This window comes from Telopea speciosissima, unplaced genomic scaffold, assembly GCF_018873765.1.
Source record: "Telopea speciosissima isolate NSW1024214 ecotype Mountain lineage unplaced genomic scaffold, Tspe_v1 Tspe_v1.0012, whole genome shotgun sequence".
Taxonomy (NCBI): Eukaryota; Viridiplantae; Streptophyta; class Magnoliopsida; order Proteales; family Proteaceae; genus Telopea; species Telopea speciosissima.
The window spans coordinates 464,438-490,000 of NW_025317348.1; the positions used below are offsets into that span (position 1 = coordinate 464,438).

Sequence of the window (25,563 nt, forward strand, 5' to 3'; positions counted from 1 at the left end):
GCATTGCGAAGGGCATGATCGTCTTTGCTTTAGTACTGCACAAAGCTTTCTCCTTGTCAAGAGGCATCACTACCTTATTTGCAGGTGGTCTTTTAACATTGCTATAGGCGCAGGTGCTACTGACGCATGGACGGTTGCTAAAGACTGCTACCCTGGGGAGGCTCGATCGATTAGAAAGGAAGAATGGGAAGTGCTAATCATTGTTACCATGCATGCACGGGGAAGAAGCTCTAGTGGCTTTCAAGGTGAAAGTCGGTTCTTTCAAAGCTAGCTATTTGTAGCCGCCCTATTTAAAGGGCTAGAAGAGGTTTTTTTTACCCTCCCTGCGAAGTACTGATGTGAACTCCCTCTTAGTGAACTAAAAGGAAAGAAAATTCTTTCACAAATGACACATGGGAGAGATCAAAAAAGGGCAATGCGTCTTGTATGAGAGTCCTCTTTCTGAATGGAAAAGAGATTTGAATCGGTTTAGTTTAGCTTGAATTTAGGAGTGAAAAGGAAAGCATACAATCTTCATTGCCTCATGGTGAAGCACCTACATTGCAACCTCTACTGCCTCTACTAGTCCTTATGTTATGTATTGAGCACGCCCTTCCTTCTTGCTATGCTATGAAGAATCCCCTGCAGGCTTTGCTTTGGTCTGCGAATGCTACCTCTTCTACAGCCTTCTCAACGGGTGATGAACCAACCGCAGTGTCTGAACGTGAACAATCTGAGATTGCCTCATCCTTCGCGGCTGTCTGCGTTTTTCACTACCTTCCCCGGTCCGTACCTTTGAAAGAAGCCTTACCACCAGCAAATGCTGGCTCTGATTAAGAGTTCTTGTTTCCGCTTCCTTGATACACTTGGTTCGCTTTGAAGACCGCACCGTCGCTGACGTATGTATTTAACCTTTTTTCTTCCACTCCATACGATGTGATGGCTGGAGACTGATTTTGACTTTTCTCTGTCTCTGGACAGGTCTATAATCTTCTTTCCTCTCCCCGGATCTCAAGAATCCTTGTAGAGAGCCCCCGCTCCCCTAGAAGTGAGTCTCTTTGGAGAAGAAGGCTCCGACAAGAGTGAGCAGGCACGCTCTTCTGAATGTGGTTCAACATCCAGGGCGCTCTCTATGTCAATACCATCCGTTTTAGTCTTTCGTGAACTCAAAGAATAAGGATAGCATCTCGCCACTCTCATTCATAGAAAGTCGCCCGGAAGGGCAAACAATCTCCTCTTTTTATCATATTTGGTATTGTATCTATGGCAATCCGGAGCAGGCATAACATTCTCAACTACAACCGCCGTATTCACTCGTTCTTTGGGGTTCTTTCACTCCTTCAATCAGAGGCCAAATTTCACCGGTCGTGTGGGTGAAGGGAAAGGTTGTTGAAGAGGTTCCGAATTCGGGGTGGAGCAAGTACCTATAGAAAGATCGATTCCTTAAAGACTCTATTGGCGTCTATAAAGAATTTGATCTTTTAAGTAAACCAACCGCTTTCACCGGGAAATGCAATTCAAGAATGACAATTAGCATTACCTCACTGAACCAACTTCTTCAATTATCTACTTGCAGGGTGGTCGTAGATCAGGCTGATTGAATCTTTCGTCTATATTGGGCTAAGACCTCTATCTTGCTATTAGGTAGGTTTTTCAAAGCCTTCAATCTATTTCCTTTTGTGCTTTCCCGGGTGGCTAGCCTGCCTTTGCAGTCCATATTTCTACTAGATTTTTCGGTTGAAGAACTAGTAGCTTATCACACCGTTCAATTGAATCAAAGAAGCCTTCCTTTGGTTCTACCTTTCTCTCTGGTTGAGTACCTTCCTTCTATGTAGTGAATTCCAGAATAGTGCGATGGAATGGATTCAATGACAGCGTCCCTCTTTCGGTCTTGATTCGATTCTTCCATGGGGTATGGAGGTTGCATGGCGGGACTCCCAACTGATTGAATAGGTGATTTCCGATCTAAAATGGTCGAGGAGTAGGCATTGGCAACAGCAACCTTTTCTCCTGTCTTTCTTTCCGTTTTTGTCTTCCACATGCCTACTCGATCGGATCCTCTTCCCTTCCCTTTTCTAAAATGCCTGATTGGTCTGCAATCAGTTACTGATGCTTTGTTGAATGAAGAAGAAGCTTGTTTCAAGATCATCTGTTCCTTCCGCCTCACTCCTCACCGAAACCAGAAGGCACACTACCAGGCCAGGTAGGTAGTCCGATACTTCTCCTCTGATTATAAAGAAAAGAAACCTCCCAAAATTCGTGTTGTACTGTATTAGGGGAGGCGGTGAAAGCCCTATATATTTTTTTTATATAAAGAAAAAAAGATAGATGGTCATGGTTTATTCTATATTGGCCCGGGTGGAGTTGGATTGGATGTCTTGGGTGACTCTCCAATCAAGGTCCCAATTAGGTTTTCTCTCTTCCAATCAACCAAAAGTAGATTTTTTTTAGTGTGTAGAACTCAATGCAATTTGCCACTCCGAGCCAAAAATGAGTGGCTTGTAGTGGTTTTTCAATAGGGAAAGTAGTTTCTCTCTGAACCTAGAACTAGATGATGAATCAAAGTTCTTGCTTTTTTGAGTCAATATCATCTTTTTAGATGTTGGAATTTATTTAGGAAAATGCCTTCATGATCAGAGCACGGAGTATTTCAAGTAAGCCAATTTTTATCGAATTAGGACCGCCTGGGGGCGGAGTTCCGTGTTCCAGAAATAGCGCTGTTAGTTACAGCGGATCGGGTCTAAGGCTCTGTGACTAAGAGCGTCTTTGACTATTTTCATTCTCATTTGTAAACATTGGATTTAAAAAAACACACACACATTCGGATGGATGGATAATGAAAAAGAAGAAAGTGTTGGGCGGGCCCATCTCTAAGACTTGCTCATAAAAAGAAAGAAGGCTTTTAAAAAGGGGTTTACAGGAGGGGTCCGGTGCTCGCTTAGTGGCAAAGAGGTTCACTCAACAATATGGGCTTGATTATGAGGAGACGTTCAGCCCTGTTGCTAAGATTACCACGGTTCGTCTCCTTGTTGCCATTGCTGCAGCAAGGCATGGGCCTTTATATCAACTAGGCTCTCATCGAGACCTTTCTTCACTACGGCAGCCACCTCCAGGTTTGACTTTACCCTTTTCTGATCAGTACAACTCTAATCTGGTTTGCCGTCTTTATAATACAGTCGCGAGCCAACTAGGGAAAGTACACAATCGGAACTTGAGCTGTTGTAGACTGAAGTCTTGCAGATCCTAAGAAGAGGATCTGCAAGACTTCAGTCTTTCCCCGCTCGGTCATTGGAGTTCTGACCTTCTTTACTGAATCCTGTCCACAAATATCAATGTGGGATTATGACAAGCAACAGTCTCCAGGTACTAAACCTGGAAGTCGCAATGATTAAGTCTTTCTCTTCCATGGCCAGCTCTGTCTATCGCTTACAGCGCCTTGCTCACAAGCTCTTCTACGGTTCGAAAGCAAGATCCTCGAAATAATACAATTGACTATGTCTTGAACGTTTGTCTTTGTCTTGGTTGGCTTTGTCACGTCACTGGAGTTAGCTCTGCCTTCTCGCTCGCATCATTCGCTCTGTTCGTTGGGTCCTATCTTGTAGATCCATCAGTCGTCCCCGTCTCCCGCTGAGACTTGGAAGCTGGCCGAGGAAAAGTTGACTTTAGAAAAAATAAAATTTTTTTATCCATTATGTCGAAAATTCTTGATGAAAAGTGGAGGTTCCCGCTTGTGCGTTTGACCGGAAGGATTAGTCACTAACAGAGGCGAGCCAGTTCATCAGTTCGAGGGCCAGCCCAACAAGCTTACCTTTTTATTTAAAAACGGGGAAAGGGCTTTTTTTATAGAGAGAGAGTAAAGGGAAGGAGTTGGACCAAGGACGAGATACGATAGACGACCCGCAGAAGGGCTAGGGCTATTGACCCATTGACTCACTTATGGCGCAACAAATGGCAAATGGAAAGGTCGAACTCTCTTTCAGAGCCTTCCTCTTGGGGAGCAGACCTAAGTGTATTTAGAAAGAGACCGGTTCTTTCCTCTCTTTGAATGTTGCATTGAGTGGTCCTATTGCCGACGGAAAAGGCAAGTTTTCGAGTTCCAGTGCGTTCTGTACCTCTTTCCTTTGAAGGCTGGCTGACTCACAAGTATCAACAGCAGTTACGGGATCACTAGTAGATTATGGCAGTTCATGTTCTGGGACATTTTTGGGGGTCAAGTTACATAAATGAGAGAGGCTATCCGGCGATCCAGGGCGGAGGTCAAGCGCAAGGGAAGTTCTTTCACCGTTTCCGGTTCGATGTTTGTGGCGAGGCAAGGGTTTGCCGATTTCTTTTCTAACCAATCACCATTGGAAAGCACCCCGGAGAGAAAGCAAACTGAAGAAGGAAAGACATCAATCAATCATAGTGGGAAGCGCTGCAAGCTGCTTACTAAGAGGGCGCTATTTAAGGGGCACGCTCGACAGCCAGCCACTGTCACCTTATCAACTGCCCTAACTCTAGTCCTTTGAATGGTACCCGCCCATCAGCCATGAAGTTACCGGACCAAGCGCGGAAAGACTTTCATCTGCGCTGTCAATTTCTTTTTTTTTCGAGCTTTCGGACTTCTACGAATGGATATTGTGCTGGGAGATCAGGTTAGGGGATTGTGACCACCGGAGATTGGACAGAAAGAGATTGAGCGGACCTATTCACCGACCTGGAAGCAGACCTACTCGCAGACCCTGGAGTTGACAGGGCATCGGCCTATATTATCAAGCGTCCTAGGGCTCTCCCTGGCAAAAGAAAGAACCAGCATAGGCACACAGCAGGAACTATTCCAAATGTAGAGTTGCAGGAGCTGTGGAACTATAAAAAAGCCGGATGGCTCGCATTTCTTGGATCGCTACGTCGCTTATAGAAAGAATGATCACTGGGCGAGCAAGCTGAAAAACTACAGCGCGCGCTAGCAGCATGCTTCAAAATGGATGCGCGCGCGTTAGCGCAACGGTGCTCTACGATCAGCTTTACTCCGCCCAAGTGCTTGCTGGCTGCGCTAACGCGCCTTTACTAATATAAAAGATAAGCGCTTATTTCTACTTATTTCTCAAAGTCAAGCAAGAAACCTTTCGAAATTTTACTTACGCCCAGCAAGAAATCCGTTGCGCGGTTAGTAAGCTTGTTTGTTTTATATCATATCAATAAAGGCGAAAGATTGACTGGAGCAAGGGTGGTCTACGATCACCGGGTGAGCGATTTTATATCAAAAAAGGCTTTCCTTTGTTTGATTGCTCGTTAGCGCTTTAGTTTGATTGCAGGAGCGAAAAAGGGCAAGGCATCACAATGACACCTGCGCCCTCAACAGCCCACTTAATGACTCTCATCTTGTCTTTCAGTTCGTCCAGCCGTCTTCTAGCTTCGACCAAAACCTTCTCAGGGTCCGCCTGAGGCGGCCTGGCCTCTTTTGCTAATTGGTCTGCTTCTTTATTGAGCTTTCGCGGGAGGACCCTTAAGATAGCGCCCTTCTGTTTCGATTCCTTTTTGGGAGATCTTCGGATGTCTTTTTGATTAGATTGAGGAGCCTTCTTTCTGCCCTGCCGTGTATCCTGTGTCATCCAATGGAGTTCCTTATTCATGCGGACTCTTTCAATCAATACCAATGGGAAGAGTCACAAGGGAATAAGAGAAAGAGGAGGGAAACAGCCAGAGTAACACCTTCATTGCGTTTCCCTACGGCTGACAAGTGGTATCAGAGCCAAAGGTTAGGCCAAGCCATGGCTAGTGGGAAGAACCCGTAGGCTAGTGCCGTCGAAGAGGCTCGACGGGAGCGGACTCGTGATCGTGTGGATCGCCTTGTTACACAACTGAAGGGACAGATTTCGAGCGGCTTCTCTGGAGAAAGATAGGCTGGTCAGGCGGACCATGATGGAAGGCCAAGGACAGGGGGTCGTGGAAGTGTTTCGAGCCCAAATGGGTGGCCTGACGGACGAGGTCACCATACTAAAGAAGGCCGTAAGCAGTGGCTCGACGGAGATGGTTCGAATCAAGCGAAACCAAAGGCATTCGTTGGCACCCGAGATGCTAAGGCGTTAGAGAACAATGGGATATGGAGCGGCTTGTCGGACAACGTCCGAGGAGGCGTCGGTGAATACGGCTGCCATGTATCTTGATGGTTCAGCCAAGTTCTGGTGGCGGACCAAAAGACGTAAAGAACGCGGAGCGTGAAGTGCAATTAGATCAATTTGGGGGACGAGTTTCAGGCAGAATTGAGGGTTCCTGCCCGGTTGTGGTCCGCCATGTTGATGAGCCTGAAGCAAACAGGCCCCATACGCGAGTATGTGAAGGCCATCTTTCGTAGTTCTCCCTGGACATTTTGGATATGACGGAAGAGGACCGGCTCTTCGATTTCATGAAGGGGCTCCAACCAGCGCCAAAATGTCCCTTTACTTACTAGATAGGGGGGGGGGCGGCACAGGCAGCTAGCCTGCGTCATTGAAAGTACTTAGCCAGGGGGAGTCGAGACCAGGCCAAGGGCAAGGGCCTAAAGTCTCGAAAAGGCAAGGACTCCAAGAAGAAGCCAAGCCTAAGGCCAAGAACAGCGAGCTCAAGATCAGGAGCCAAAGCGGACCGATAAGAAAGAAGGAAGGCTTCATCTGCTCCAAGGCAGAGCGACTGCCCTAAAATCAAAATGGAAACAGTGAGTTTCTTCCGGATTAACGGATCGTCCAACTGGAAATGATAACAGAATGCATAGGTCATTAGAAGGAGTTCCAATAAGCGGATAATTATGGTATACCACCTTACTTATTTCCTCTATGAGGGAGAAACACAATTGAAGAAGCCAAAAAACGTGAGCGCCTAGCGCGATACGGCTTTTTGGCCGTATCTTGCTGGGCAAAACGACAATGTTTGTTAGCCAAGGAAAATTACTCGTGGTAAAGACAAGATAGACTTTGACCATTTAGGAATCTTTTTTTTTCGAAAAGGGGGAAAGTGGCTCCCTCCGCTCGCTCCTTCACCTCGTAAACTCGGTAAGCTCACCTGATCTACGACCACCCTCGCTTTTGTTCAATTATAAATTTTTAACCACTTTGATGGAGATTTGTAGCATCATTCAAGTAAATACAGATTGAGATCGTAGAAACATGAGCTTGTGATATAGCTACACCTAATTCCGGACCGGTTAATGCAAGAACTATAAATAAAGGACCAGGATCTCCTATGAAATATAAAATATCATTCATACATAGCATAGTCCAAGCGGACCCACTTAAAATCTTTACTGAACTATGACCGGCCATCATATTAGCAAATAAACGTATTCCTGAGCTTAATGCGCGAAAACAATGAGGGATTAGCTCAAGGAGTACTAAAAAAGGTGCTAACGGCAGTGGGACTCCTGCGGGTAATGAGAAGCTTAAAAAATGAAGCCCATTTCTTTGAAATCCCACAATAGTAATGCCAATAAAAATCGGAAATGAGAGACCCAAAGTAATGAGAAAATGACTTGTAACTGTGAAGCTATAAGGTATCATACCCTGGGGATTACGAAATAACGAAAAAGTAAAAGTGACCGAGATGCGAGGGGAAAACTTTTGTTTAACATTTCCGGAAAGACCACCTATTTGTTCGTTTACCGGGTTCGGCACGAAATCATGAATAAGCTCTACCAAGGATTGCCAAGCATTTGGTACTGAGTTTCCCCCTCCGTTTTTAGTAACAAAATGAACCAGAAGTAGGACCAAACTGAGAGTTAGCAGCATAGACAAAGATGGATTTGTGAATGATAAATACAAGTTTCCTATATTCATAGGAATCAATGGGAGAATGGCAAATTGCTCAAGTGGGCTGTTGGGCGTAATCGTAAGAAACACTTTTTATTTCATCCCTGTAGTTCCGCTTCATGCTCTAAAAATTCAGAAAGACTTGTCGGAAATCGCCGGTTGGGTTGGTCCGACCAAGAAAGGCATGGGAGCAAAGAATCCACTCCCTCAGCGAAGAAGAAAGTCCTGAGCGCTAGCGCGCCAGAACCAAGCAACGGCTAGCGCGCCCTTTAGAGTAAGTAAAGCGCGGTAGCGCATCCAGCAATCAAACTACTTCGCCCCTAACAGAGTCAAGGCAACGGTGCTCTACGATCAGCTAGCTCAGCCGTTGCTTGGTTGCATGGGGCGCGTTAGCACGCGCAGTAGTTTGATTGCTGCTAGCGCGGCGCTAACGCGCAGTAGTTTGATTGCTCCATAAGCGCTGACGCGCGCCAGAAAGAAGCAAGTCCTTCCGCGAACAAGCAACGGTGGTCTACGATCAGCTAGCGCTCAGGACTTTCTTCTTCGCTTATGGACTTGCTTGGTTCTCGCTTGGGCCGAGTGTTGTAAAGACTGGCTACCTATAAAGATCCATCACTGCACACTTTCTATATATCTGTCTCCATTATCGGCTGCATGCTCTAGTTATGAATCGGGTATAGAACCAATGGGGATGCTTGGTTACAATTCCGAATCCGCTATTACTGCTTTAGTTTTTGTTGTTTTTGATGTCGAAACGGTCTTTATCCATGGGCAATGAGTTTCGATGTATTGGGCGTATCCGTCTTTATAGAAGCTTTAATTTTCGTGCTTGCTTATCCGGTTCAGTTTATGCATGGCGAAAAGGGGCATTGGAATGGTCTTAGCTCCTGAATATTCAGACGAAAAAAAAAGGAAGGGTGCTGCTTCACATTGAGACAGTGTTGAATTCAATGGAATTTCCCTTACTGGCTGGATCCTCTTATTCCTCTCGACTCAAGGGTAGGTAGCTACCTCAACAAGCAGTTTTGTTAGTTATGTTGGGTCGCCTCTCTTTCTCACCTTGTTGTTCACGTGACGCTTTCCCCCGATCGGTGGTCGGGGGGGCAGTGGGGCTCTGGGGAACTACCACCACTGCTACCCCCCCTCCCCAATCGATGTTTGGGTGCTTTCATCTTTAGGGTTCCCTCCGGTGTGAACTAGAGCTGGAAGACTGCCCTCGTTCCAACGGGGTGTTTGAGCTTAAATAATCAAGTGTTCCGCATGTGGCTCTTTCTTCTCGCTGATCGCTCTCGGATTTGCTAAGATCAGGGCAGCAGTCAGGGGTTCAGGAAAAGAGAAAAAGCTGCGTACCTAACCTAGTCTTAGTCATTTGATCGCAGCATGTCGGCCGTCTCCATGGGTAGCTCACGACAGAGGGCAACAGGCATCTATCTCTCGTCTAGGTTCTCGTTCAATCTGTTATCGTCCTACCCGAGCAATGGACGAACTCGCTGTTGAAGTTCCGGCAACTTGTTCCCTTCGCCGCTACACTAGGAGAGAAAGCTCTGTGAGCTCCCGAATGTGAATGCCTCTCTTCTCTCTACGATACGGGATAGCTCAAAGCCCGATGGTTGGTTAAACAGGAACGAAAAGGAATAGAAAAATATCGGGGGAGGGTGGTCTACGATCACAACCGAGAAACCAGGAGTTCTTTCATGGAGCTCTTCTTCCCCGTGGTTGTCGTCCTTCACGAAAACATCTCTCAAGGGCGGGTCCGTCCGCAACAGATCTATCATATCAGGATTTCAAGGTTTTCATAAGCAACTCCGCCGCTGCTGGAGAAGAGGAAGGCATTTCGGGATTTCGAGCGTACTACATATCTCTGAAGACGGGAGGTTTCATCCTAAAGAAGGTTCTATCATATCCCGTCCCAATTTAGCGAGGGATTGAGGCTTCAAAGGCTGGACTAGCTGCTGCTACGCCACTCGAATGAATCGGTCGCCTACGACTTCACCAGTGTATATTATTCTACGGGAAATCTGAGAATATGCTATTCGTTGGTCGTGCAAGACGGGTGGTACCGGTGACCCTGAACAATTGTGCAACGCAGGAATCGGTTTCGTAGCCTTCCTGAAAGTCATCACTCTGCTGGTGATCGGACTCTATGTTCTGATGTGCATCGTTCTGACTTTGGGCTACCTTGTTGTGGTTTGGAAAGCCTTTTTTATTAGGGTAAGTTAAATTCCGGATCAACAAGCTCGACGAGAGCCACCTCGTCAGTCCTTTTGCTGCCCCGTTCGGTTATTCCAAATTGTAAGTTTAGTGCCCTTGCTATCGGCAATGCACCTCCTCATTTCTATACTCCTTGGAGAAGGACATGGGACATAATGAGATTGGAACACGAAAAATACATTTTTTTTTTGCCTCGTGTCATAGCCAAGATTGAATCGCTATGAAAGAGCAAGGTCCGTGACGAAAATGATGAGGAGAATCGGGAGGATCCAATCGATTCGATAGAGGTGGAGCAAGCCCTACCGGTGCCGGCACTATCTGTTCCATTACCTACGCCCCTTTACTTGTTGTCCGGCTGGTCGAGCTAGCTGTCGCCCTTTACGTCAATAGGGGGGTTAGGATCAAGGGATGGTCGAGCTGATCTACGACCACCCTCTACAGTATTGCCTGATCGCAAAATTTTATTCAAGTCGTCCTTCCGATTAAGGCCCATCTTAGAGAAAAATGGATGATCACAACAGCAGTGCAAGTGGGGTTGATGGACCCTAGGCACGTTATGATCAGATTTTCCTCCAAGGAAGATTTTATAAAGGCTTGGACGAAGGAGATCTGGGTCATTAATGGGCTCGTTTCTTTCGTTGGACGCCTTGGTTTAATCCAGCAACTGAATCTGCATTGGCACCGGTGTGGATCTCTCTCCCTCATCTTCCTTTGAATTTCTTTAATGAATCATGCCTCAGATCTATTGCAGGAGCTATCGGAAAAGTTTTGAAGATTGACGGGCCGACTAAAAGACTCTCGAGACCTAGCTACGCTAGGGGTTGCGTTGAGAATGATCTAGAGAAGCCGAGACCAGAGAAGATCTGGATTGGAATGGGCAAGTGTGGTAAGTTAGGGAGATGGCAGCAGATAATATACGAAAAAGTTCCTGGTTTCTGTAGTTTCTGTCGCAAGCAAGGCCATGATCTCTCGAACTGTCGTCTTAAAGCCAAAAAGGTCGAAAAGATCTCTACTAAGCAATGGGTGCAAAAGACATTCACATCCAAGATCAATTCTACAAATAAGAGAAAGAAAGTTCAGAGCTCGTTTTGCAAGAAGATAAAAACAAAGATATGGGTGCAACGTCGTCGGAGAATGCTCTTGGATTGGAGAAGTTAATAAAGACTGCTGTTACTGAAGCGGGGAAGGATAAGGACAGATCAGAGGGAAATCAAACTACTGCAACTTCAATAGACACAGGGAAAGATGGAGCCAAAATAAATGATTCCTTGAGGAATGATCCTAATGAGTTGATAGTGGTGAACGACTCTCTGCAGGAGAAGACTGAGTTTGGTAAGCATCTAGATGGGGATGCAGTTACACCAGTGAGTTTCATCTCTGAGGAGGAGGACCAACGTCGGACAGTAGAGAGAACTCGACGTGAAGCTATTCTCAAAGATAATCCTGTGGATGCAGCTATGGAGGGTGATCATTTTGAGATGCTGAAGAGGGGCTTAAAAAGTTAAAAAAGTTCCCCTTTATGCAGCCCTAATAAAGCCGAGATTCTTGAAGATTGGGTTAACAATCTAACTCTCGATCAGGCTATTGAGAAGCTAAAAAAACTCTCTCGAGAGAAAAGACGGTTAACAACTTGGTTACGAATGTTTACGGAGTAGAGATGTCAGGAGATGAAGATGAAGGTCTGTTTGAAGACAATGCCAAGAAATCCAGAAAGAGGCTGCTGCTTCAGAAGTTGGGGAAAGGGATGCTTACTAGGTCCAAAGTTAGGACCACAGATGAGGCAGAGCAAAGCTATCCAATTAATGGATAGCGTTCTGGTATGGAACATCAGGCGGGCGACTAAGCCCCCCCTATTGGAGTAAGGCCGTAGATTAAAGGAGTGGATTCGCCAGAATAGATGCTGTATAGTAGCCATCTCAGAGCCTATGATCAATGCAAAAGAATGTTTAAGAATTAATATAAGATTGAGGCAATCTTCTATTACCATCACTAATGAGAATTTCGGCAATAAAATATGGGTTTTCTGGGATGAATGCATCGAAGTGCTTGACTCGGTTGTAGCAGATCAGATTCTCTCTCTTAAGGTACGATATAAACCTCTGAATGGATTTTTCTGTGCATCATTCATATATGCTAAATGCAACAGAGTAGAAAGGAGGTTGCTTTGGGAGGAAACGCATGCTATTGCTCAGTCACTTTCTATTCCCTGGATGATTGCTGGTGATTTAAATATCATCAAAAATCCGAATGAGAAGATTGGGGGTGCGGGTCCGGACTAAAATGCTATCTATGAGTTTCGTAGTTGTGTTGAAAATCTGGGGCTAGTGGATGGTGGCTTCGCTGGTAGAAAATGAACTTGGTGTAATAACCAAGAAGGTGCAAGGTCTATCTGGGCCAGATTGGACAGGGTTCTTCAACACAAGGAGTGGGTGAACTCACTGAACAACCTGAAAGTGCAGCATTTGGCAAGGCTCTCTTCCGACCATGCCCCTCTTCTCATCAATTTTGAAGCTTCTCAGTTTAGGGTAGTTTTAAATTTCATAAAATGTGGCTGTCTCACGATCCATTTTTATATATGGTTAAACAATCCTGGGATGGTCCAGCTTATGGGAGTGAACTAAGCAAATTCGCCTTCAAGTTAAGAAGACTTAAAGAAGACTCAAAAGTATGGAATCGTAATGTATTTGGTAATGTCTTCCAGAATGTCAGAAATGCAGAAGACGACGTCTTGGCTAGAGAGCACGACTTAGAAGTGAATAACTGTGATGAAAATCTCAGGAAGCTCAGAGATGCTAAAGTTATGTATCAGCAAACTCTACTTCAGGAAGAGACCTTTTGGAGGCAGAAGTCCAGGGTGAAATGGTTGGCTGAAGGTGAAAAGAACACTAAGTTCTTTCACTTGACTGTCATGCAGAGAAAAAGAAGAAGCCACATCAGGAGAATAAAGTAGGAGGAAAATTCTTGGGTGGAAGATCGGGAGAGAATCAAAGCCGGAGCCGTGGAGTTATTTCAACCTCTCTTCGGATTCCCATGTTAAAGATGAGTGATCTACGACCACCCTGTATTCCCAGTTTCATTACTGAAGAGGACAACGCGACTCTGACCTGACAGCCCTTCCAACACTGGATGAAATAAAGGAAGCTGTTTGGAATATGGAAGCAGATGGAGCTCCGGGTCCAGACTGGTTTTCTGGTCATTAGAACATTGGCTGCTGGGAGATTCAAAAAGAAGACCTTCACAAGGCGATTGTGGAATTCTTCAGGGCTCTAAACGAGCGCCTAGAGCTATTAATGCCACCATCATTACTTTAATCCCTAAAATAGAGGATCCTGCTTCTTTTTCCCATTTTAGGCCTATTAGCTTATGTAAGGCACCTGGGGAAGGTTCATTGCCTTCCCGGGTGGGCGGTTTAGCCAACCGCCGCGCATCCTGAGCACCCTTTGGGTATCTGACGTAACTTTACTAAGTTATAGTCGGATAGTTCTCAAAGTTCTTGTTCGATGTGTCTGTGGCGCGCCCAAGTAGGCAGAGATGTATTACTTGGGAGACGCCAATCGTTTCTCGGCGACTTGTGATCAAGTCGGGTCGTCCAGTAAGAGGAATAGAAATCCTGGTTTGGCAAACTGGGATGCCCCCCCCCCTCGAGGAAGGAAACTTTCTTGAATAGGGCGAGGCTTACGTTCTGCCCACCGCGACAAGAATGAATTAGGCAACAATGAAACAAAATGAAAATTTTTCTTATCGTGCTTTATTTTCCATTTTGGAACGGTGCTCAGTGCGTAGGTGGCAAAGTGTTCCAAACCTCGGCGTATAGTTTGACTTTTCATAAAAGTTCAACTATGCCTCTTCAGCCGCTTGACCAAGGAACGTTGTATTGCCTCTTACTTGTTCGCCCGATGGGTTTGTCAGACTAGGAAGAAAATGGGATGGTTGGGAACCGCATTTTACATAAAGTCTAGTGCGGTTTGTCTCCAACGATTTTACGGTAATTCATCAAAACAGATTCATTTACCGGTCTCCATTCCCCGTCTCACTTAACCGCTCGGGAATCCCTAGATGCATTCCCTCATTTCATAGAAAGAAGATAATGAGGAGAGATGGTGAGGCGGATCAGTTGGTTCGCTTCTACCTTGAATTCTTTTCTATATCCAAACTGATCCTTGTTAGAAAGAAAGGTGGTTTTGGGTATGATTCCATTGGTTGGAAGCCATCCTCTGTCCCTGTGGATTTATTTAATTCACTAGGGGCGATTGCATTGGATCTCGTGAGGAGCGCCTTCCGGCGCACATGCTCTTAAGATTCCAATGAATCTTGGACTTCGGTGGGTACCTCAATGGTCATCATCTCCTGTTAAGGATTCCGCAGTGGGTGTGAGTGGCTTTGTTAAATCGCCATTCCACCGCATGATCTGGGAGATATTTGCTGTCTCCCTTTGGGATAAGGCTTCTATTCTTGGGGAAGATAAAATCTGTCCTTCGAGTCCTAGCCGATTATGGCCATTCACGATGGATTTCAGAGATTGGGCCTCTCGGTACATTGTACCGCTCTTCTGTTACTTCTATTTTCCGTCAGTTGACTGCCCGGGTTGACTCTCCTGATTTTGGATCGTTTCCCTGGAGTATATATCAACATGTTGCTTCAGTGGATTCTATCTATTGTCGGGCCGCAGCCGCTTTAAGTGGTCTCCTTACATTTGCTTATGGCACATGTATGGACATTCTTAAGCGATGCGGTGGAGGATTTAGTGATGATGAGCTTCAACCAATGTACCCTGTAGGGAGATTCGGGTTTAAGGAGGAAGGAGCAGGTAAGGTTCGTGTATTTGCGATACCTAATGCCCTTAAACAGGCTCTGCTTCGACCTGCCCATGATTGGTGTATGGAAGTGTTGTCTCGCATCCCTATGGACGGGACTTTTGATCAGTTGAAGCCGCTTTCGCGTCTTCGGAAGACATGTTGTTTATTTAGTTATGATTTGTCTTCTGCAACTGATCGCTTCCCTCTCAATGTGCAAGCTGTCAGAATTTCAGCGATCTGGAATTATTTAGTTGCTTTTGCATGGGTTGTTTCTGGCCTTGGCACGAATGTCTTTTCGGCCCCGGCGAGTAAAGATCGTCGTGTTGGTCCAAAGTTTGTGTGTTTCAATGCTGGGCAACCCCTTGGCTATCTTTCTTCTTGGCCTCTTTTCGCATTGTGCCATCATGTAATTGTGTGGTACAGTGCCGAACAGGTATACCCCGGTCGGACTTTTCGCAATTACGCTCTTCTAGGCGATGATATCGTCATAGGAGACGATAAGGTTGCGAAGGTTTATAGGGATATTATGGACCAGTTGGGCCTGCCGGCGCCTAGCTAAGACGCTAACTTCTTATATCGGGGCTTTGGCAGCCTAATGGCCGCCCTAATTCTGGAGCGGGACTTATCCCCTGTATCTGTTAAAATGATACGGTCAACCCGATTTAGCGTGGCTTGGATGCCTGTGTTACGATCCGTAAACTGCACTTCGTTAAGAGTTTCATTACGCTTACGGGGTGCGGGGTACCGGCGTTATTCAACTGCGCCGAAGGAGACAAGCTACCTGGGTATAACCGGCATTGGTTCCGTCATGTTCTTGTGGCCTTCTCACCTGGTGGAATCATACCACTACCTTCTCCATCCCTCCTATTAGGGAAAGGGACTAGTAACTACACTTGAAATAAAGCCCCTTTCTTTATAGTAGGGGTTGGGGGTTGTTAATACGTATATAATAGACTGGTCTACGGAGGAGTCACGATGCGGGAATTGAAAAGGGATGCTACTAGGTTCTTTCCGAAACCCGATGGAAAAGATTGAAAGCCACCGGAGATAAAGGAATTGGATCCAATCAATGAGATGGGATACAATGATACACATACTCATACCTATACTTTCTAGTTGATACTCATACCCAATTCCATTGTATCGAATAAATGATGGGATACAAGGGAATAGGATATAGCATCTATTTATTTATAGAGCGGGGAATAGGATAGAATAGAATGAAATGGAATAGGGGACAGATTCCAATACTGGAATAATGGAATCCAATTAAATGGATGGAATCGAATAAAGGGAATCCATCCAATCAAGAGGATCCATTAAAACGATATATGTACTCATACCTATACCTTTCATTCGATACTTATAGCCCAAGTGCTTGAATAGTCATAGTAGGGGATTCTTGCCACTAGTATCACTAGACAGCCCTATCAATTGGAAGGAGCGGCAATAGAGAGGACACTATTCAAAGGGGGGTTGGGCCGGGTAGGCATAGACAGGGAGCATGCCTACTAAAAGAAACCCACCCTACTGATTAGATGAATTGAAACTCAATATTTTGATCCAGACTCTAATCATTTGATACTTAACCATATCTTCACACCCGTTCATTGTACCCATTAACGAACCAACCAACAAAACTGCTACTATCTACGTTTTAGAATCCACCCCGGACCTTCCACTCTACCCACAACTACCCAAATAGAAAGACATGCTCCTTAAACCGCCACTACCCCTCTGGAAGGGATTTCATCCGCAGGTTCAGAAGGGAAGGGAGGATCGGATTAGCTATTAGTAATAGTGGCAAGAAGCCGCGGCCCCGGGCTGTCTGATGAGTGGAAATAGCTACTAATCAATAGTTTTTATTCAAGATACAACCACAGATGGGGAGAGGATTAGTCCGTATCGAAGCCCGAGAAAGGGAAACGGATCGGGTTAATACGTGGATAACAGCAGAATAAAGGATCTTTTATCTGATAGCCCGGGCCAACCAACAAGCTAAGATCAGATAATCGAATAGAAGGGGATACTCATCTTAGATTATGGGATGTGGCAACTGGATTAAGGGAATAATAGATGGCACTCAAGGGATCTTCGCCCGGGTTTACTAATGCAAACAACACTTCGAGTAAAGGCGCCCACTATTAATAAGATCGAATAGAAAAGGAGCCCATCCGGAGCATTGATAAGGAAAGAGGCGCAACCAAGACCAGGGAAGGAAGGGGGATTTGCCCACTATTGAGGTAGGTAATAGTAGAGGAATTTAAGTTTTCACGTTTATATATAAGAGATGGTGAAGGAAGAGATAGTGAAGCAGTAATTCATGATAGTAGGGAATCTATATCTAGGTATTAGCTAGTGGCGCCCCAAGAAATAATAGGTGGAATCAGACCCGGAATCAATGGAGAAGAAGCAGTTTCAAGTGAGGGAATGAAACTCTATTACGAGACTATCGACCCCCGGCCCCGTATATTATTAGCGAGGGATTATACGCCTCCAACTCCCGGAGCTTCAGTTACGAGAAATCATGATCATCAAATCTAGTCCGCCCACCAGTAGATATAGAATCCGCAATCAGCAATAAGTCATAGCTTTATAGTGCCGACCCTATTGCCCTTCCCGTATATCCCAATACAGACTACCTCCCCAAAGTTATAGTGCCCACCTCCAGTGAATAGAGAATCGGCAAATGAGAATAAGAGTGCCCGGGCCCGTATATTCATTCAAGTCCCCCTCCCCCAGCACCATCTAATGGGGCGAGAGCAGACACTAGTGGATGAGGGCCGCAGAGGGGAGGATAAGGGGAACTATCACCAAGCATCATCGAAAAAGGCAACCATGAGCAGACTCTTACACGAGGCAATGGTTGGATATACTCCCCCATCAAATGCATATACTCTCATTACCTGCTCCATGAGGGAATCGATGATCAGACTCAACTATCAGGGAATCGATTATCTCAACCAAGCATCGCAAATCCACCATTTACGGTTTATGAAAGAATTCACCCCCATACCTATCGGTTGCATCCAATTACCCTCATACATACTAGATCATATACGTTAAAGGGGATAGGTGATAGACTGCCTACTACTAAGGTTTCACTTCTCTCATACTGGGTTGGGAAAAGCATCGATATCCAGATTTTGGAGTAGATTCAAATCCATTATATTACAAAAGAAGGGGGAGAATAAAGGATCGATAATTTGGCTTTTTCTAGGAGAAGCACCACTAGAGACTTATTATTCAGAGAGAGGGTGTGGTTCTTAATTGATAAGGGAAAGCAGGGAAGCTTCAATGATATAGGGCCAGCAATCCTGAAATAATAGAAAGCGGGTTGAAAGTGGGTGGGTTAGTGCTGTAAGCGAGCCACCCCTATTTATTTCGAAGGGTTTGGTTCCAGCCAGCCTGCTTTTCGAAGCTGGTTCCCTAATGTTGATAGGGAGAGAGTGCTCTACGATCAGCTCGACCACCGGGAGAGGAACTCACCGACCGAAACAACAAAGATGAACAAAGGAAGGAGCGCCGCTTGCACCCAATCAGTGGTAATAGGCCAGCCAAGGTCGGGTGAGGCCGGAGTCTCGAATTCCCTACCTGCTGATGAAGAAGCAGTGCACGCAGAAAGAGAGAGTGAGGTTGGTCCGGGCTAGTACCAATATAGGCTCAACATGCTTTAGGATGAAAGCATGCCATGAGCCCTGGGAGTTTCACTCATGGAAGGTAGCTTTAGCTTGCTTCCATTGGTAAATCATATCGGAGGGGTGGGTGATCCCGATTCGATCATCGGATGGGCTGTGGCTGTCCTCTCCCGTTATCAATTCCTATCCGGCATTGGTAAGTTCAATTTCAAGCTCGGGCTGAGTCTAATATCTCTGCTTCTTTCATCCCTCCCAGAGGAAATGCCTCCCCTGCCAGCTTTATCGGTGAGTCAGCCATTCGGGAATAGATCCCTCCCTCTGGACAAAGGGGCATAGAAACGACTGAACCAAGCATCTTTCCATCAGCCAGGTTAGGGAAAGATAGGAGTACTCCTGGGATCGAGATCTCTTTGCCGGCAGATCCACGGGTGGAAGCCGGCGGAGTCCACCACATAAAGAAAGCCCCTCCTTTATTTGTTTTATCAGTGGGATCGGCCCAAACACTTGACTCGGAAAAGGTGGGCTATAGCCTCTATATCGACGGAATTGAGAATTTTCGGGAGAGAATGAAGCAGCGGGAGAGGCGCGAAGTCACTCGCCCTATAGAATGAATAAGGTTGGAGAAGAACGCCGGTCCCTCAATCCGAATCGGGTAAGGCATCCATCAGAGTGGTTGGGGTGGGGTAGTCTATCATCCCTGCTGAGGCGGGTGATAGGTCTAAATGAGCAATAGGGGATCGCTCTGAGGAGGAATACTCGCTCGCTCAACCAACGGGATCAAGAGCCCCAGCTCGCTAGCGCACTCCTGAAAAGAAAAGGCCTTACTAAGCGAAGAAAAGCCTTACTCAACAAGCGAGAAAACTACAGGGCGCGCTAGCCGTTGCTTGTTCAGTTCTGGCGCGCGCCTTACTCGAGTAGGGGCATCTATACTTACTACTAATGGCTAATGGGGCCGTTGCTTGTTTCATCGCTTCGCTGGGTTCAACGTCAAATTATTCAAACAAGAAGAGGTTGTATTTTTAAGAATTTATATAAATTCTTAGCTGCAAGACCAAAACAGGGTGCAAAAAACCGAAAGCCCTTCTTTGAAGTTCCTCCCAGATACATGGCTTACATACCCGGCTCAACATTCTTGGAAAACAATCGAATCGAGGCCGTTTAGGACTTGGCCATTCAATCTTGTGAACTAATCGAGACCGAAATTGGAGAAGGAGATACGAACGGAGAGGAATAACCAATCGATGAAGGAACATGAAACCATTCTGTTTCAATAGAGGTACGGGAAACGGTTGGGGGCAATGAAGTAGGTGAAGTGGTTGGATTTTGCGAGCTGTTCCAACCACTGCTGGATGTGATTCCAAGAGCCGAACGAGAATGAATACCACACAGAAGAGTCAAGACCGGGCTCCCTAATGGAATGTTTAACCGATCCATTCCGGATCGATCGAATTGGTACGGAAGTTGTAACATGGGAAAACCACAGAAAACACGACTTATTTGAATAACCCGGTGACCTACCAATTGTAGAAGTAGGATCTTTGGCAAGCAATAAGCACTTAAATAATACAATTCGAGTGTACCATCTTCTTTCTCATTTCGAGGAAAAGGTTCGGGAGGAAAAGGAAACAACGGAGGGATCCGAATCGGACCTAAATGGGAATGACATGAAAAGTCTTTTTCAAAACCGATCATTAAGGGCGTTACGACGATATACGAGAGGAATGGATAAAAACTCGTGATTGGTGTGGAGGGGAAGATCTGTTTATGAAATAGTTCAAGAAAGAGTCGTCTCATTTCCTTACTTCTTCGTTCTTTCTAATTCATTCACTTCAAGGCTGGTTCTGAACGCCGCGTAATATCATCTTCAACCAACCGGAACCTACTCGACTGAAAGGAGAGGGCTTTCGGTGCGGCCACTAAAGAATTGCTTAATAACTAAACAGCTGCTTATATACGCTTACTAAAAGACTGACTTTCATTAGGCCAGCGTGAAACTAAGAAAGAGAGATGTGCCTAAGGCGGCATGCAAGCAAACTGTGCACGCTAAGAGAAGAGGAGAGATGTTCGCAATTACTACCAAAAGAAAGCCGCCCCTATTAGAATTAGAGTAAGGGGGCCCGTCACTTCGTTCGTACCTTCTTGGCTTAGGCTTGCAACTGAACTGACTTTATGGCCTTGCCGCCCGCCGCTAGCAGAAGCTAAGCGCTTGAAAAACGCGCTAAGAAACGTTGCTTCTGTCGGCCTTTCTGTGCAACAGTCCACCAGTAGCGGAAGAGAGGGTTACAGTACATACTTCAGTCTTCCAGTTCTTACTGCAGCTCTTTCTTACCAGTCAAGTAGTACAACAGCTGTATCTTATCTTATAGCCCGGCGCGGCGGGTCGCCTTTTGAATGTTGTAGATAGAAAAAACTATTAGATAGAGAAGGAGTAGGTGGGTGAGTGAGTCCTCACTGACCTGAGCGATTTCGATCACCTAGCAGGCAGCTGAAGCCGAGGCGTATCATCAGATTTGACTAATAAGGAAGGAACTCGAAGTGAGACGGCACCGTCTTGTGCAACGCAACGATAGTTGGCCCTCTATCATCTTCTATCTGGTAGACTTGGTAAAAGGGCCCCTCCATTCCCTGGATCGACCGCAGCTGCCCCTTATGTTAGGGGGGGGGGATCAAGTTCCTTGCCAACTATCGACCCCGATCTCTTTTCATTTGTTTTGGGTATTACCTAGCCTAGCCTTCGTCAATCACACTAAAGCAGAGCACCCAACTATGGCCGTTGCCATAGCCTTAAGGGTTAGGTTAGTCAATCCGGCCCGAGACGCGTTCGTTGACAAAACCGCCGTAGGAATGGAGACCTTTCAATAGAGCGGAGGCGAACTGATCAACGATAAACAGCCCTACTCACTACAAACGAATACACCACAAGATCGAACTGCACTCATGCCTCTCCCGCATCAAGTTGACCGCCCCCCCTACGTAGTGATTCTATCAATCATGTACGTAGGTAGGACCCTCCATTCTGATTGGTAGATCATGAATAACCAAAAAAACCAATTTGCACCGGGCGCACTGCGCTTTCCCTTGCCCAGATGTTCGCCTTTCTAAGTCAAGTAATGGTGACCCGCCGAAGACTGGAGCCTCGTAACATGTTGACGAAGACCTCCGAACTGAGGGTTCGGTCAGTAGAGGGGACGACTTTGCCTTCCCGGAAGAAGAATAGCCCCGCTCTCTAGCCGACTGATCCCGTTGATCATATAACTGGGAGGGAACGTGTCACATTAGAGGTGAACGATCAGAGGTGTCCTCTAATCACCACGATGAGGCTGGTCCCTCTTTTAGTAGACTCAGCTATGAATATGCATGAAGAAATGAATGCCGGGCTCTTTCTTTCACTGCTAACCCCAGCAATCAAACTACTGCGCTAACGCAGCAAGAAAAGGCCTACTCTAATCATAAGGGCGTTAGCGCCCCATGCAACCAAGCAACGGCTGAGCTAGCTGATCGTAGACCACCCGCCCCGCCTTAGACAAAGAAGAAACTCCCTCAGCGAACAAGCAACGGATTTCTTGCTTCCTTTATCTGATCTGCCTGAAGCAACAATCAAATAGGCCAACTAGCGCGAGTCCTGAACTCAAGGAATTCTCCAAAGCGAGGCTCCGTCACTGACTTACCGCAGCCGTTTTCTTGTTCCCTATATCTGATTGCTTTCACAGGCCGGCCTTCTGCTTACAGAAAAGAGGATTTCAAAGAGAGCGTAGGCTTACAAAAGAAAGGCTGTTTTCGATAAACAAGCAAAAAATAAAAGAGGATGAACAGAAAAAAGGAAAGAGCTTGCCAGAGAGTACAACGGAAAGAAGAAGAGTCATTAAGAGAAGGGGAACTATTTACAAGGTAGCTTGCTTACTTAGTGCTTGTGCTAAGGAAGGGATTCGTGTACTGATTGCTGCCTACCTCTTTGCTTTACACATTAACACAGCAATCTTCGCTTACCTGATTGGCTTAACACAGGAATGCTTACCGAAGCCACTATCGCCTATGCACCTATCGACCGATGACAGGAAAGGGAAGCAAGAGATAGAATAGATAAAAGAAGGAAAGCAAGCAACAAGGGATAAGCGAGTAAGCTAATGCCAGCCCTTTGATTGCTCCAACGCGCATCAGTACTCAATTCAGGGAAGGAGATCGACCAAGCAAGAGAGAGAGCGGACAGGCGGACAGCTTAGACCAATGATAAAGACAAGGGAAGGAGATGTGCTACAGGCAGGGATAACGATTGTTGACGGGAGGACGACTAATATGAATTCTTGAGCTTTGCTTACTGCGGGACACTACTATATGAAAACTACGAAAAAAGGATTGGGTTTCTCAGAGAAGAATGAGACAATAGGTTTCATTTAGTAGTATGAATGCTACGTTAGGCGATTGGAAGTGATGGCTCTCGGGGGTCGTAGATAATAACATTCCTTTCGGAAGGCAGTTCAGAGATCAGAGTTTGATTCTCTTAGGGCAGTGGAGGTCAGAGAGACTAGGCTTGGACGGTAGTGAAAGTTAAGTCAGTCACAGGGCTTTTTCTTACGTCAAGTCCCTCTTTCAGTTATTAAAGCTCTTTATTTGTTTGAAAGCTCTTTCCATCATTTAAGCTGGCTCGCTCTTGTAGCTCGCACAGTAAGCGAGTCGGGTTCAGGGCATTTTAGAAGGCTACTTTGATCAATCCACCTGAAGCAGCAGCCTGTACTCTTTCTCTTTCAAGTAAGGTTATTCGCTCTTTCTATCAAACCGTTGTTAAAGCGGATCAAAGACAATCTGTCTTGTTCTGGTTCCGGGGAGAAGGTGTTGCTAGGATATGAATTTTCCGTGCTCTAGGGCTTTCTTGGACTTCTAAGAGCAACAGTTCTAAAACAATGAGGGAAGGTCGTAGATCACTTCTTTAAATGCAGCGTCTTGATGGATTCCCGTTTGCTTTGCTTGCCGAACTGTGAACTAACGCGCAGTACTTTTGGTTAGCCTGTACTCGAGGGCAAGTCGTTCTAAAGGTACACTCGGTGTTGCTGTTAGGACATAGGTGATTGCAACTATTAAATGTTCCGCTTCTTCCTTTCTGTTCTAGAGTCAAAGTAGCGGTGGTGATTGATCAATTAACTCAGTTAGGGCCGGGCATGTTCGGTAAGCCTTTCCCTTCCCTGCTTCAAAACGAGCTGAAAAACTACAGTGTGTGCTAACGCACTACGGCTTTTCCGCCTCCGTTTGTTGGGAAAGAGCAAGCGCATCTTCGTCAGGTTTTCAAGTTTCAAGAAAAGCAAACACCACCAGAGACCAACAATCAATCTCTTTCACAGAAATGGAGTGGCATAAAAAGGAAAATGGGGGAACTAGAACAAGATGGCAGCTACGCAACAACCATTACGAATCTCTAATGTCTTGCACGACTGATTGGGCGAAGGAAACTCGAAGCTTGGGGTTTTAGGGGGAGAGAGGACCCCGGTCGTTCAAGAGACGATGGTGATGCAGAGATCGATAACAGAGAGCGACGGTAGGGAGGGCTAGGAGAAAGCAGGCAAGGAAGCCAAAAAGCCAAAGATCCCGGTAAGCCGAAGCGATCAGGTAGGATGAGCAGCCCAAGAATGGCTCCGACATAGAACAGAGGGACGAGTGAGCTTCCCGCACAATGATAATCTAATCAGATGATTGAAGAGTTAAAAAAAACCACAACAAAGGGATAGTCAGAATCACTATTTCACTTCGGCCTTGCCATCCACAGTGTAGCTATTGCAGCCGCTGAAGCAGCTATTGGGCCAGTCTTTCGTCGATCCATCGTAACAGAAAAAGAAACTCGTATCAATCAATCGAATTTTTTCGAATGTTTAAGAAAGTCCGTGATTCATTAGAAGTTTGCCGTGGGGCAGCTCACTTAAGTGCGAGGGAGAAGACGTCCCAGTCTCAAATCGAAACACTGATCCTCTTCTGTTCTGAAAGATAGTGCCTCTGAGAAAGCCTCTGCCGCTCGAACCAATCCCATTGAGAAAAGGACTGTGCCTGTTCCCATTTCGTTAACTGTTTGCACCACTCGCAAAGGAGACAGCAAGCGATCACTGCTTATATACGCAACAGGGTATGTATTCCCACTCGTAACAACCGGACTTAGGAATAAAAACCTTGAAAGCTCCATTCCGGGGTTGAAGCTCCTAAGGAAGGCTAACCTTTACTTCCACTTTTGGCTAACCTTGACTTTCACTTTTCCCGTGCAATCAAGACCTCATAACCATTCCTAAACAGAGGAAAGAGCTACTAAGCTACTAGGAAAGGGCTACTACACACACGTAGGCTACTCTGAAGAAGCTTTGCTCCCTGCCTCTCACCCGAGAGTCAGTCACTCCACTCTCTAAACTACTCTAAGTGGATGTTACAGGTCCTGTTTCCAATAACAGCTACAGCAACAAGTCAAGTAAGAAATAGTTGAAGAGGATCCCCGATTAATCATAAAAAAAGAAAGAAGTCAGTCTCTGGATAAAAGGACTGCTTTGCTCCGGCGGTACCTTTCGCCGTCACGAAGTTCTTCTACTCTAATCTTCGCAAAGGAAGGTCGGCTGCCTTTAAGTAGTAAGTAGGGGAGTTAGTATTGAGTCAACCATTGTTGCTCCTCGAGAATGGCCGGGTTGAGGTGCGAAGCTGCTCAGCGCCCCGAAGAGTAGTGGCTCCGCCGTGTAGCGCGCCGGCTGAGGCGAGACCTTTGGGGTATCAACGCTCAATCGAAAGAGAGAGCAACTAATATATGCTTAACACAAGGCCCCTGGAACTCCTATCAATAGGAGACGAGCTTCATCGCCTAGGGAAGAGCATAGAGCGTGCGGGCGCGCCCTACTACCATCTGCGAAGCTGCGGCGGGATAAAGAAACATCCCCGGCGTGTTACAGACGATCAAAAGTCTTGGGTCACTATTCCTTCAGTGTCCTTCCCCCGAAGCTCCCAAACCGGTCGACTATTCATTAAATGAAGGGAAGGGTGAGTCAGAAGACGAAGAGTGATATAGTAAGTGATCAGTGTGTGTGTGAAGGAGAAGTGAATGCGCGCCCTATTGAATGAATAAGGTTGGAGAACAAAGGCATCATGCCATTCTATTCGGTCTTCCATTTCGCCCCTAACAAGCAACGGCGCCTCGCGCGAAAGCCGTTGCGCGCGCCTGAC

General features: G+C 46.1%; 1 protein-coding gene and 1 long non-coding RNA gene across 2 annotated transcripts in view; one reads left to right on the forward strand and one right to left on the reverse strand.

Annotated features, from left to right (window-relative positions):
• Window positions 1–7,008: 7,008 nt before the first annotated feature.
• Window positions 7,009–9,903, reverse strand: LOC122647065 (ATP synthase subunit a). The gene has a single exon (XM_043840582.1). The coding sequence runs from the start codon at window positions 7,764–7,766 to the stop codon at window positions 7,038–7,040; it is 729 nt and encodes a 242-aa protein (XP_043696517.1). The 5' UTR covers window positions 7,767–9,903; the 3' UTR covers window positions 7,009–7,037.
• Window positions 9,904–22,781: 12,878 nt separating this feature from the next.
• The window catches only part of LOC122647116, a 14,020-nt gene continuing 11,238 nt past the window's right edge, over window positions 22,782–25,563 (forward strand). Inside the window, exon 1 of the long non-coding RNA XR_006330800.1 lies at window positions 22,782–22,794. This is a non-coding gene — a long non-coding RNA (uncharacterized LOC122647116). The remainder of the gene's footprint in view (window positions 22,795–25,563) is intronic.